The sequence below is a fragment of the Sinocyclocheilus rhinocerous genome, unplaced genomic scaffold, assembly GCF_001515625.1.
Source record: "Sinocyclocheilus rhinocerous isolate Xijiao unplaced genomic scaffold, SAMN03320098_v1.1 scaffold878, whole genome shotgun sequence".
Taxonomy (NCBI): Eukaryota; Metazoa; Chordata; class Actinopteri; order Cypriniformes; family Cyprinidae; genus Sinocyclocheilus; species Sinocyclocheilus rhinocerous.
Genome location: NW_015664312.1, coordinates 25,659 through 40,506, shown reverse-complemented (window position 1 = coordinate 40,506; position 14,848 = coordinate 25,659). Strand labels below are relative to the sequence as shown.

The 14,848-nt window shown below is 38.0% G+C and overlaps 1 protein-coding gene across 4 annotated transcripts in view; it reads left to right on the top strand.

The window, feature by feature from the left end:
• Positions 1-14,848, top strand: part of LOC107730080 (anoctamin-1-like) — a 43,066-nt gene that overhangs the window by 26,200 nt on the left and 2,018 nt on the right. For 3 of the 4 annotated variants that reach the window (XM_016540812.1, XM_016540813.1, XM_016540810.1), the window contains exons 10-18: positions 3,904-3,968; positions 5,065-5,199; positions 6,666-6,826; positions 9,129-9,211; positions 9,448-9,459; positions 10,023-10,091; positions 11,561-11,635; positions 12,043-12,244; positions 12,339-12,450. In XM_016540812.1, coding sequence (XP_016396298.1) covers positions 3,904-3,968; positions 5,065-5,199; positions 6,666-6,826; positions 9,129-9,211; positions 9,448-9,459; positions 10,023-10,091; positions 11,561-11,635; positions 12,043-12,244; positions 12,339-12,450 — 914 coding nt within the window. The remainder of the gene's footprint in view (positions 1-3,903; positions 3,969-5,064; positions 5,200-6,665; positions 6,827-9,128; positions 9,212-9,447; positions 9,460-10,022; positions 10,092-11,560; positions 11,636-12,042; positions 12,245-12,338; positions 12,451-14,848) is intronic. The other variant, XM_016540811.1, reaches the window with a different exon arrangement.

Sequence of the window (14,848 nt, the reverse complement as noted above, 5' to 3'; positions counted from 1 at the left end):
AACTTCAGTACTAAAATCATGACGTCATGATTTCGCCCCGGTTAAAGGCATAGTAGTGTAAGTGATTTTTCAAAAACACTTTATAAAACTGATTCGGGCCGAATCGCAAAACAAACTTGTAGCCAATCAGCAATAAGGGGCGTGTCTACTCGTGATGTGGAGGAGAGCGCGTTCAGTGCATGGGACGGACTTTAGCCGAGCCGAGCGACAGAAAGATGGAGATGGCGGATAAAAAACAAAAGAGGAAACCGTCTGCGGAACGATAAGGCAAGAAGTAGGACCCGTGTAAATATCGGATCAGCTTTCCAGCGCTGGAGAGAACTCAAGGAGTGGAGGCCTGCGATCGGACGCCGAGGTTGCTTTGTTTCTTCTCAATAGGTGAGTAACAACGTGTGTCTACAACAGCTAAAGTCTGCCTACACTGGACGCGATCAAACGACCGTTGAAAACCATTTGAAATTTGTGTCAGCACGTCATAAATAGAACCCGGCAGCAGTTTTCTGTCGGGGATTTGTTGCGCCGCGCCGTTGACGTCCGTAGACACGGTGTAACATTGGTTTTGCTTTGTTTCACAGAACTAATCGTTGCCTGGGTTGCGTACGTATATGTGGGGCGGAGCTATCACAATGGGCAAGACCCTTTTGGGGTAGGGGCGTGTTTGTTTTGGTGATTTCAAATATCAACATTAGCTACCAGAAATCACTTACTCTGCCTTCAATGAATTTTATACTACTATAGTATTTATTAAAATACAATTCATATCAAGTTTATGCATTTTTAAAAAAAATATGTAAGAAACACATTTTATTTGTTACTGTTGTTCAATCAATCAATCAATCAATCAATCAGTTCAATCAATTTACTTTATTGTACAACGAAATTGTGTCTGGTGAGTCTCAGTTACAAACTAAACAAAAGAACCAACAACTTAAATCAACCAACAATAAATAACAAACAGCAGCAGTTACAGCAAAATAAAGTGCAAATTATGTCATTAGCTGGAGGGTGTATAGGCAGGTGGTGTAATGGAGGTCACAGCTCTTGGAAAGAAGCTGTTTCTCAGTCTGTTTGTGTGTTATCATGGCCCTGTATCTCCGCCCTGAGGGCAGGGGGCCAAACAGTCTATGACCCCGGGTGGGTGGGGTCTATGGCAATGTTTTTGGTCTTCTTCTGGAGGCGTTCTGCATACACCAAGTCCAGATCTGGAAGTGGATTCCCAAAAATCCTCTGTGCTGTTTTAACCACCCGGGCCAAATCCTTCCTGTCCTGTGTTGTGCAGCTGGCATACCACACAGTCACACAATAGCATAGGATGCTTTCTATGGCACTCCTATAGAAATTGATCAGCAACCGAGAGGAGAGTCCAGCCTGCTTCAACTTCCTGAGGAAGAAACGTCTTTGTTGAGCCTTCTTCACCATGGTGGGAGGTGTTCAGAGCCCAAGTGAGGTCTGCTGTAATGTGGATACCCAGGAACTTGATGTTCTCGACACGCTCCACTTCTACCCCCTGTATGAGCAGTGGTGCATGTGCTGTCCTTCCAGACCTTCTGAAGTCCACAATAACCTCCTTGGTTTATTGGTGTTCAAAACTAGGTTGTTTGCTGAACACCACAGGGCCAGGTGATGGATCTCCTTTCTGTAGAGAATCTCATAATTGTCCGATATGAGACCCACTACAGTGGTATTGTCGGCGAATTTCACAATAGTATTGGAGGCGTGGATAGGGGTGCAGTGTGTGAAGAGAGCTGACCTGAGCACGCATCCCTGCGGAGTGCCTGTGTTCAGAACGAGGGTAGACGATGTGTTATCCCCTGTTCATAAGCACAGTGAGGTGGACAGGCCTAAATTGTAGAGTTTCTGTACCAGTTTGTGTGGGATTATAGTATTAAAAGTGGAGCTGAAGTCAACAAATAGCATCCTGACATATGTTTTTGACATCTCCACATGGGAAAGGGCTGTGTGGAGTGCTATGACGACTGCGTCCTCCGTAGATCGATTTCCCCGGTAGGCAAACTGGTAGCTGTGTAATTCAGGAGATGTAATGTTCTTAATGTGCTGCAGAATAAGCCTCTCAAAACATTTCATAACAACAGGGGTCAGAGCCATTGGGCAATAGTCATTGAGGCAGGTAACAGCTGACCGTTTAGGCACAGGTACAATAATGAGGCAAACAGGGACAACACTGAGCTGCAGTGAAAGGTTAAAGATGTCCTGAAATACTCCTGCAAGTTGGTCTGTACATAATTTCAGTGTCCGGCCCCGCAGCCTTGGTGACATTGATTTTGCTCAGTGCAGCTTTCACCTAATGACACTGAAGGACGAGATTCCACTGCCACTGTTCTTCAGGCTGGGATAGCTGGACCGTCTCTTCGCCACCTTGTGAGCCGCATCCTCTTTTAAACACTCCCCAGTCAGTGCATTCAAAGCAGTGCTGAAGTAGCCTCCAGACTCCAGACTTGTATGGTTTTTGAAAGTTGGTGTTGATCGGCAGATAAGAGGTCTGTAGGCCGGTGTCATTTCCAGCGAGATGTGGTCTGACATGCCAAGATACGGAGATGCTGCAGCTTTATATGCCCCTGGAATGTTCGTATAGACCTAATCCAGAATATTATTGTCCCTGGTCAGGAAATTGATGCACTTGAAGAATTTGTGAAACACAGCTTTCATTTCTACATGATTGAAGTCTCCTGCAGCTACAATCACAACTCCCTCTGGATGTGCATTTAGCTGGCTATTAATAGTGCTGTGCAACTTCTCCAGTGCTGACCTGACATTAGCCAGTGGTGGTATGTAAACAGCTGTAATCAGAAAGGCATAAAACTCTCTTGGCATGTAGAACGGTCTGCATTTCACTGCCAGATATTCCAAATCCAGGGAGCAGTGTGTTCCAATAACATTCGTTGCATACACTAATTGTTACGAACATAGTTACACATTCCACCGCCTTTACTCTTACCAGAGGCTGCAGTCCTGTCAGCTCGGTACACGAAGCGGCCCTCCAGTTCGATAGCCTCATGGGGGACGTTGTTATTAAGCCAAGTCTCCGTGACGATCATCACACGGCTATCCATACCACGCGACATAATCCTCAACCGTAACTCATCCATCTTTTTGACGATTGACCGGGAATTTGTAAGAAAGAGTCTTGGAAGGGCTGTTCTATGTGGGTTAGCATGTAGCTTGGCATGTAGACCACCTCTCTTGCCCCACTTTTGCCTCCGCTCCCTTCTTATCCCGCTTATGCAGGACATTCAGCCATTATTTATAGAACCATTAGGCAAATCCTCTGTATAATCAATCCGCAAATATACTGATGGTTGCAGGTGTGGAGGTGTACCATTTATTTAATTGAGCTGAGTGATCACTGCTTGTTTACTTGGCAATTAATCCATCTATTTCTACTAGTTTGAGCCATTCAAGGCGATTTGTGGATATGTTGAAAACGTAGCTTCTCAGACTTTATCTACTGGTTTCACTGTTGAATGTTGTTATTAGAGGTTTGTGTATTATTTGATGTCAAATTTCATAATGTTTTGGCCTTCCCTTCCTTGCTTTCTCGGACAAAACACTGCAGCTACAGTAGCTTCTTTTCTTTGACTTAAGTATGCACTATGTTCTGGAGACTGGAGATCTCCGTGCAGCTATGGTGTATATCCACCCTCACTTACTCATATTACTGTTGTACATTACATCCCCAGGCGCACCGAACCGAAGTCATTACATTCGAAATTACTAACATGATCGTAGAGAGGCTTCATTTGTCCTTTTCATCAGAGTATCGGTGAATAATCAGTCATTGTCATTTCCATTAAACCCCACTCACTGTGCATTTCAGCCATACTGTATGAATGGATGTTGAATCGCTGTTCCAGGATGTATGTCATTTTAATTCTGTCTTTGCAGATCTTGTATGAAGAGTGGGCGAGTTACAGCATATTCTACAAGTACCAGCCCATTGGACTGATCAGGTATTATACTGACAATAAATGCACTGCCAGAGACTGAGACAAATGTTTGCCCTGGAATTATGGGCTAGCAAGAGGGGAGATTTTAGAAATACCCTACTGATACACATTATTCAGGAGTCAGATTGTCAATGTAATATTTATCATTAGTTCACATAGGATGAGCGATGTCTGAAATCTGACAAATAATTAAATGTCTGATGTCTATTTTAAGTAATGAAAACTGAAATAAAATAAAATATACAAGAATTAAACAAAACAAAAACAAAAAATTCTGCTAGGTTTCTAAGGCAACATTTCTCATTTTAGTTACTTTAAAGTGCTAAAATGACAAAAACAACAAAATTATTAAAACATTAAACTACAATTAAAGTGCAAACATATAAAAATAGAACTAATAAAAGAAACAAACAAATAAAGATTGAATTCCAAATATTAGCAAAAACTATAATTGTATATCAGTAATACTAAAATAACACTGGTTTACTGGATTATTGTACTGCCATTATCATGATGACCTTTAAGATGTCAATGAACCTGACACTCATTTTTTTGTCTGGATCTATTAAGTTAAAATTAAGTCTAAAAATACATTACAAATGCAAATCATACATATAGCACTCTTCTATGATGAGCAAAAGTAATATAAAAAATGTCAAAGTAATACAAAAGTCTGGCAAAATTATTCGTTTTTAATTAATTTATTTTTAGGGAAAAATTTTATTTAGACAAAACTGCTACACTGATGACTAATAATATTTAAAGTCATGTAATGCAACCAACAAGCACAAAAAACTAAATAAATAAATGGAAAAACGAGAACAATGTAATGAAGAGGATCCTGCGGGAGGACAATTAAAATATCTTCTTTTTACTTATTTTATACTTATTTCATTACATAACATGACATTTTTAGAATTTTAGAATTTTTTGTTTACATAATCTTTCATTTCACATTGAAAAGACTGACAGTTCATTAACATTCGGGCTACAGAAGAGGATGCATTCTTCCTGATGTTTGCTAGATAGTAATTGTCAATTCTTTTGCTTGACTTCATTGCCTTTATTGCTCTGCTTGAAACTTCTTTATCTCTCTTAGGAAGTATTTTGGTGAGAAAGTGGGCCTGTATTTTGCCTGGTTGGGTGTGTATACTCAGATGCTAATCCCAGCAGCAATTGTGGGAGTTATCGTGTTCCTGTACGGCTGTGCCACTGTGGAAGACAACATCCCCAGGTCACCTTATAAAATTTATGTCATTGGTTTATTTGCATTGTTTTTGTACAAAGAGTGCTAACTTGCATGTGACCCCTTCCTAAACTGTTGACAGTTATGTACATAAATTATCAGCCTATTACTGTATTTAATTATGTAGAATTAGTTTGTCAAATAATTTTGATTGACACATTCTTATCTGTGCCACTGAGATCAAACACATTCCACTGTCTCACACCCCTAAGAAACAAGTTTCAGCAGCGTTTCCTGACAGCAATACATTCTCTTCCGCAATTGCTTTGAACTTTGTGGAAAGATTTTTAGCGAAGAACATGCCTGGCCATTTATGAAAGTAATCACCGCTGAACTTTGCAAGAAAAACGGATGGATGTTGAAGTGCGTGGTATTAGAGAGTTTAGAGTGGGTTTGAAATGGTGTGACTGTAATGAACTGTAATGTAGTGTTTAATGAGAGTGACTCAGTGTTCGCTGGCCATCTCACAACGACATTCATTAATTCCACAGATGCCACTGCTGAAAACAAGCTGTTCCAAAACCTAGTGCGTTGCCTATCTAGGAAAAAAAATTAAGCATTATAGGAACACCACTGATATGAAGTATGGTTCAAAGAGTAGTCAGCATAATTATGCTGCCTTTACACCGCAAGTTACACTGAAAGCTTCAATCTTTGCAGAATACCAGCGAATTGCTGTAAACTTCTGTCCACAGAAATGGAAATTGAAACAAACAAACAAACAAAAAACGCACATTAAACTCACTGCACATACAGAGACGGAGTTTGTGCGAAGCAGAATTTACTGTTAACCGAGGTGTTTTGATGCTATAAAACAAAAACTGTAATCTGTTACACAATGCCGCTTTTCAGTCTGAAACAGGCAGTACAACAGACTATTTGCTTATTTAATTAAATTGCAGCCTTTAATTTGATAATAACAGCCATTAATTTATTTTAATCTTACATTTGATTTAATTATTAACTCCCTGCAATTCCCTCACAAACCCGCAGGGGTTATAATTAAATAACGCTGTGAAATTTTAATCAAATACAATGTTAAGCTGCCACAATTTAAAATTATTGATTTTAGTTTTCAGTGTTTTATTTGTAATTTATTTTGACATTTTCTTATTACAAACAGTAGTACTTAGCATAGCAACATGCTAAAGCATGAGTGCACAGTTTCTTATGCATTTCATGTGAAGATCACTATTTGTGCATACAGTTGCTGCCTTTATAGAACATTTCATATTAGCCACATCTATTTAGACATCAAAGCAACTATGTTTTGGAACAAGAGCTGAAAATAGAATAAATGCATTTTCTTTCAGATTAATAAAAGCTAAAAAAAAATGTGAGGAAAAAAAATACTTTGCGGTCTTAATAGCTTTACTGAGAAACATTATGGTATCTAGGGAAATATAGAGATGTGATGTATTTCTAAAATCAGGATTTGTTCTTTGTATACTCAGTATGGAAGTCTGCGACGAGAGAAACAATATCACCATGTGCCCAATGTGTGACCGAGCCTGCAGCTACTGGAAACTGGTCACGGCTTGCGGCACGGCTAGGGCCAGCCACCTGTTCGACAATGCGGCCACCGTCTTCTTCGCCATCTTTATGGCACTATGGGGTCAGCAGCTCTGTTCTCCTTTCATGTTCACCCGCACGCTTTGTTGCTGCTGTACACCAACTGTTGTGTCTGTAAATATTGAGGGCAGACTTGATCTGACAAATGTTGAAGAGATTTGTGCCCTGGTTGTACACTTCTGTTTTAATTCCCCACATACTCATCCCCGCTCAAATGCTGAGCTTTTTAAAAAGCTGATTATTTTAGCTAAAGCCCTAAATTTGCCTTTCCTGTTTTAATCCCCTACAGTTACAAAAAAAATTACACTCTATGACAAAGCTACTTGCTAATCTGAGTCCTATTTTAAAAGAACCCAAAGCCAAACCTTTTTAAGAAAGTGAACCAGAAAGTGAATTGTGTGGAAAGAGAACCCGGTTATTCTTGCTTTCATACTGCTGTGCTTGAAAATAGACTCAGCTTTCTTTTTAGCTTACTTTGGTTGTGATTGGTGTCTCATACCATTTTCCGTTTACATTGACCTAAAGTGAACTGTTCTTATACCATTTCCTCAGATGGTTTCTGTTTAGTTCTCTTTAAAGGGGACTGATGTCGTTGGGAGCCAAATCAACTCGAACCAAGTGTGAAACTGATGCTATAGAAAAACCTGGTTGCCTCTTTAAAAGATCCAAAGACAAACCTTTTTAATTGAACCAGAAAGTTTATAGAGTGGAAGGAGAACCAAGTTCTTTTTGCATTCATACAGCCGCTGGCTCTGAAAGTGGTCTCAGATCTCCTTTTTGTTCACTTTAGTTTTGATTGGCATCTCAATCCACTTTCCATTCACACTAACCTAAAGTGAACTGTGTTAGTTCTCTTTAAAGAGGTCTGAGGTGGTTGGGAGTATTCACACATAAGATAAAATTGTGAACTGAACTCAAACAATTAAAACAAACCGAATGTGAAAACCCATAATAAAACATGTGAAAATACAGGTTCCCAGGTTTTACATCCCAATGCTATAGGATAACCTAGTAATTTCTAAAGTTACTAGCTATTGAAATGAATGAAATAATATTGAAAAATTATTATTTTTGCATTCATACTGTTGACCTTGAAAAGTGGGCTCAGATCTCTTTTTGTTTCACTTTGGTTGTGATCGGTTCTCAATCCACTTTCCATTCACACTGACCTAAAGTGAACTGTGTTCAGAACACTTCCTTAGATTATTTCAGTTGAGTTCTCTTTAAAGTAGTCTGAGGTTGTTGTGAGTGTTCACATATAAGCTAAAACTGTGAACCGGACTCATACCGTTAAAACGAACCAAGTCTGAAAACACCATTAAAATACAGGTCCACAAAAAGGTTTTACAGCCTAATGCTATTGGAGAACCTTCCATGGTTCTTTAGAAAAACATTTATGAATTAGTGATTTCCAAAGTTACCAACTATGGAAGTGAATGAAAGAATATTAACAAATAGTTATTTTTGCAGTCATACTTTTGACCTTAAAAGTGGACTCTTTTTTCTGGTTCACTTTGGTTGTGATCGGTTCTCAATCTACTTTTACATTCACACTGTCCTGAAGTGAACTGTATTCAGAACACTTGCTCAGATGGTTTCAGATTAGTTCTCTTTTAAAGGGGTCTGAGGTTGTTGTGAGCATTCACACATAAGCTGAAATTGTGAACCGGACTTAAACACAAAACAAACTGTGAAAACACCTTTAAAATACAAGTTCCCAAAATGTTTTACAGCCTTATGCTGTAGGAGAACCTTCCATGGTTCTTCAGAAAAGCATTTATGTATTAGTGATTTCCAAAGTTACCATCTATGGAAATTAATAAATGAATATAGAAAAATAGTTCTTTTTGCAGTCACACTACTGACCTTGAAACTGGAGTCAGGTCTTTTTTTGGTTCACTTTGGTTATAATCGGTTCTCAATCCACTTTCCATTCACACTGACATAAAATGAACTGTGTTCAGAACACTTCATTAGATGGTTTCAGTTTAGTTCTCTTTAAAGGGGTTCACTCATAAGCTAAAATTGTGAAAAGGACTCAAACACTTAAAACAAAAACCATTAAAATAGGTTCCTAAAGAAGTTTTACAGCCTGTTGCTATAGGATAATCTTCCATGGTTCTTTAGAAAAACATCGATGTATTAGTGATTTCCAAAGTTACCAACCCTGTAAATGAATGAAATAATATTGGCAATATTCTTGATAAGAAAAAAAGCCTTTTAGAAAGTACAGGCTTCAGTTGTAGCTATATTAACTGAGAAACCACCCTGATCGGCACCTAGCCTAGATCAGTATTTATAAATGTGAGTTTTTTTAGTGAAGGTTACTGCTCTGTGTCACACAGCCACCATGTTTATGGAGCACTGGAAGAGAAGGCAAATGAGGCTCAATTACATCTGGGACCTGACCAGCTTTGAAGACGCTGAGGTTAGTCACGCTCACCCATGTTGACCAAGGAAATTGTCAATATAAGACATTTGATGTTGATAAGATAATTATGTGGGTTTATGTATGTTCTGTAGGCCTGCTCCATTGTTTTCTTGTATAAACTTGTATTATCCTGAGGCTTGGGTGTAAAGAATTGAAGATTTTTTTATTGATTCAGTGCCATGAAATCAAACTGTTTTTTCACTGTTTGTTTTTTTTTGTCCTGTTTTGTATAGGGGAAACAAAAGGTTTGGAATTGGTTCATTCACAGTATTAACTGAATTGATTTCCTTCCTAACCTTACAGTTGCATTTTAGTACTAACATATTCTTCATATTATCTTAAAAGTCGTCTTCAAGCATCGTCGTGACATTCTTGCTTGTGTAAAGTATTCCACCAGCACTTATCTATCTATCGGTCTGTTGCTGTGGAGGTCTGGGAGATTCCTATTCTCTCTTCCTCCGGCCTTACAGGTCAAAAGCTGCTCACTTTCCTTTCGGCAGTCACAGTCTTTCCAGGCTTGCCACTGTTTATGTGGATAAAATAAGCAGGAGGAACTAATAAATCCTAAAGCTGCTGAATGTGGAAAGGAATATGTATTTGTGGTGCTGAGAGCTTTTGGTTTTAAGGATTATACTTTCACTGATTGTCACTGTGTTGCTATTACCAGAATTTCTGTTCTGTTCTGTTCACTGATCATGCACATGGCTGCTTTTGGCTCCATAACCAGTTATCTTTTTCCACTGTTTTTCACTTTTAAACTGGTTTAAGTCCTGTATATGTTGGGAATAGCTTTCTCTGTTTTTCCCAGAGTCATCCGAGAGCAGAGTATGAGTTCCATGTCATGAAGAAGTCCTTAAAGAAAGAGCAATCCCCAAAGGTAGGTCTTTATGAATCCAAGCTTCAGATAAAACAAATCAAACTCACCATTCGCTGACCATCTGCTACATATTGCAAACAGAATTGCCAATTGGATTTACACAATTTCTGGAAGTCAGCGAGCACAGTTATGTATTAAAAACACATTTAAGATGCGAAGACATTTTTACCCTACATTGTTATCTCAGGATTTAAAGTAATATATTTCAGTGTGGTTTGATTTTGTAGTTAAATTACCTGTATATTATATTGTATTATATTTTAATATATTTTAAAATGTAATGAATTTTCATCAGCCATTACTCCAGTCTTCACTGTGTCACATGATCCTTCATAAATCAATGTAATATGCTGATTTGGTGCTGACTTTGGTTCTTATGTTGAAAATCTTTGTTCGTATTATCAGTGTTTAATTTTTTTTTTTGCTGCTTAATATTTTTGTGGAAACCGTGATGCATTTTTTTTAAGGATTCTTTGATGAATAGAAAGTAAAACAGCATTTATTTGAAAGAAATTTTTTTTTGTAACATTTTAAATGTCTTTTCTGTCACTTTTGTTGAAATTAATGCATCATTGCTAAATAAAAGTATTGATTTCTTGCTCTGTATTTTTTTTTTTTTATCTTACCCTAAACTATTTAAATAATAGTGTATCATGGTTTCTACAAAAATATTAAGCAGCAAAAACAGTTTTCAACATTGATAATATTAAGAAATGTTTCTTATACCGAATCACCATATTAGAATGATTTCTGAAGGATTATGTGACACTAAAGACTGGAGTAATGACTGCTGAAAATCAGTTGTGCCATCACAGGAATAAATTTTATTTTGAAATTGAACAATTTTAAATTGTAATAATGTTTCACAATATTACTGTGTGTACTGTATTTTCCATCAAATAAATGCAGCCTTGGTGAGCATATGAGAAACAAACAAAAAAACTTAATTATTCCAAACTTTTGACTGCCAGTACTGCCACATGAAATAGCAAACTGTTGTTTGTCATTTAAAATGTTGATTAGTGGGCCCCTTCATGTCCAAGTGGGTTGTTCTTGGATAGAATAATCTACAATGTGGATCAGACCATATGCTGATAAATAATTTTGGCTTTATTTGTAGTGTCTGGCACAACACAGGCAATGCTGATTCTAGCAATATTTTTGTCTATTGACTTATGCATGCCATCCTTGCTGTCATAAGGATGTCTGGATTATTGGGTATTACGTATTACGCTCAGTAGATGTTGACCCAGTTGCAGTATACTGAATGACAGCACAGCTGTGAGGCATGTCTAGAGGCTTGTTTTTGCTCTGTTCGGCTTGACCCTCTATGTCCCTTCTGAGGCCAAAGCATGCTGGAATCTACACATCTGATTTTCGACCAAGTTCCTATTGCAAGATGTATGTGTTAGGGTGTGTCTGGATTATATGTTCTGATCTCACATTTGACAATTCATATATTTTTCTAGGCAGGAAATGTGAAGCTGACATGTAAAGACAGAATGCCAGCTTACATGACTATTATCGTCATGATGGTTTTTTTGGTAAGACTTGATTTATTCCATTTTTTTTCCCATTATAATGCTGTAATGTACATAGGTTTTTAATATAACAAATAAAAGGAATTTAACTCTCAGAACGTTTATTTAGTAGTTAAATATACTTTATTTTCAACAACCAGTCAATTTATTTTATATATGGATGGCCATCATGTCGAAATCACAAGAGCAGACAAATACTGCTCACTTGATCTCATTAAGCCCTCTATTATCAGACATTTTCAGTTGCATAATAAAGTAGTCATGGTGACTTACATCTGGCTTTCTATAATTGCATTGGTAATCAATAATGTTGTCTTTTGCGTGATGCTGTATCCAATTTGTGTCAGTAAATTATTTGATAATAATTAGAGTCACTTTTCTTATTGTGTGTGTTTGTGTGCTCAACGCAGATCTTTGTGACCTTGGCCATCGTGTTTGGTGTGGTGCTATACAGGGTCTCCATTATGACTGCCCTGCACATGAGTTCCACTCCCACGTTCCGCACTAATATACGGGCCACCGTTAAAACCACTGCTGCTATCATCAACCTCATTATCATCATCATAATGGATGAGGTCTATGGAGCAATTGCACGTTGGCTCACTATTATGGGTACTTCTGGTTATTGTTCTCAAGACATTTAGTTTGTCAGCTGTGTTGCAAAACATTATGTTTACAGAACTTGCTGTTGTTTTCAACCCATCAGAGGTGCCAAAAACTGACAAGAGTTTTGAGGAGAGGCTGATCTTCAAGACGTTCATATTGAAGTTTGCAAATGCATTTACCCCTATTGTGTACCTGGCATTCTTCAGAGGCAGGTGAGAATATTATTACCAAGCATTCACTCAGAAACTGAACGCAAATACTCAGTTATTAACAAGTCTGCAAGTCTGTTTCCAAACCTAGTGAGCTGCCCTGTTGTCTAGTATTTACTTTTCTATATCCTAACCGAAAAAGAAATGACTGATTTGGAACAATGTATAGACATCAACTCCCTACAGATAGTGCTTCTCATGTAAAGTACATGAGAGATTTTGATTTTAATGTGTTGCTAAACTAATAGATATTGGGTAAAATAATAGAGACCAGGAGGTGGTGTGGTGTGCAGCATGGGTGGTCTTAATATCACCATGCTTTATTCTCAAATCCATGTATCTGGATGATAGGTCCCAGTGATTGTTGTGTATACTGAAAAGAGTAAGGGGCAAAGTACTGAGCCCTGGGGAACCCCCATGGATAGTTGATGTGATTTAGATGCTGCTCACTTCAGAGATACCTTATAAATAGTAGGATCTGGTGATTTACACTTGCAGACAGATCCAGCAGAATGAGAACAACTAATCTAGAGGCAGCTTTTGAGTGTCTGCTTTTGAACTGACTTATGCTACTAATTTCACCAGGAACCTTCGATTGGTGCCATTTTCTCTCTCAAGTTTGGCTTCACGAAGAACATCAGATCTTTGGGGGTTAGTGGGCATTCTGCACAAACAGGCCTGGAGGAGAGAGGACAGATTCTGTCTAGACAAGATGTTCAAGTGGATTTAAATGTGTTATTTACATAAGAGAGGCGGAGCTTTTAGCTGGGTGAACAGAGGTGGGCGAGCATAGAAACAAGTATGAGGGAGTGGAGGTTATGTTGGAAGAAAACCAGCGAAGAGTGTGCAGCAGGCAAGGTGGAAATCACAAATGTCTGTGGACATTGTCTGTGGAACTGTTACTTGTGTAAATGAGGCCCAGTTGGTTTCCTGATTTGTAAGTTGGTAAAATATTGGGGTTAAACAAGCCTAGTAGAGCTTAGAAGTCCACAGCTTGCGGCTTATTCAGGTGAATGTTTAAATAATTAAGTACCACAATTGGGTTGCCATATTCACGGAAGGAGGTTATCCATAGCAAATCCAGCTCTTCTAAAAAGTTTTCTAGCTGACTTGGAGGATGATATATAACAAACAATGGAATTTTGTAATAGGAATTGCATGGAATTCAAAGGGATTATTAAGAGCTGTCTCTGATTTGTTTACTCCTGACTTGCAGTTCTAGAGTCGATGAGAAAGTGCCAAAGAGCTTATAGATTTGTCGGACTGCAGTGTATTTTGCATCTAAAGAGGGTTTGTATGTGTGGTGAACAACAAGCAACACATAAACATGTAGAAATAAGTGCCTTTCTGGAGTCTTTGTTCACTGGACTGCACAGGTACAGATCATTACATAAGTTAGGTCTTTAAACAAGGATGGCTTACCAGTAATTAAGCAAAATCAGCTAACGCTTTTGGTTTAACAATACAAAGCATATAACTTTGAAGGCTGGCAGGTACAGATCATTACATAAGTTAGGTCTTTAAACAAGGATGGCTTACCAGTAATTAAGCAAAATCAGCTAACGCCTTTTGGTTTAACAATACCAAGCATATAACTTTGAAGGCTGACAAAAAACTGCTGCTGCCCTACAGTACCAGTTCAATTAATACAGATCAACACAACTACTGTAATTTAGCAATGCGCAATACTCTAAACGATAGAAACAATATATTAAGCATACACTTACTACTGCAGACTTCCACTGACAAATCACATTGATGCTCTTTTATGGTGCATTCACAATGAGTCACTGCATTCTTGGTTTCAAGTTGGCATTCCTACTCTTCAGCGGTATCCAACTGTATGAGGCGTTGATTCCATCTGCACTCCCATTGGTAGTTGAAGCTTCTTATTACTGCTGATACCCCATTCAACTTTGTCGCTTCACTAACAAATTGTCACCTGAAATTGTTATCGCTCACTGAAAATGAATGATGTCCCGTGGCTTTGACACTGCATATGGCTGCCAGTGTGAACATGCCTTTAGAATTTGGCCAAAATTAGGTATCGTAATAGTATAAATTCCTTGCTGGAATACATATGGAAGCTTGTTTGCAACGCCAAATTTTTTTCCTCCAGATTTGCGAATTATAAATGAGCAATTGTGGGTTTGCATCTCGCAGTTCTGACTTTTTTTCTCTGAATTCTGTTTACATCTAGTAATTCTGTTTTTTTTTTTTTTTTTCACCAAGTAATAAAAAATTTAAAAGGTAAATGTGAACTGACTGTTTTTTTTTTTGCATTTGCATTTACAAGCTTATATCTAGCAATTCTGAGAAAAAAAGTCAGAATTATGAGATATAAACTCAGAATTGCAAGAAAAGTCAGAATTATGAGATAAACAGTTGCAATTAGATTTTT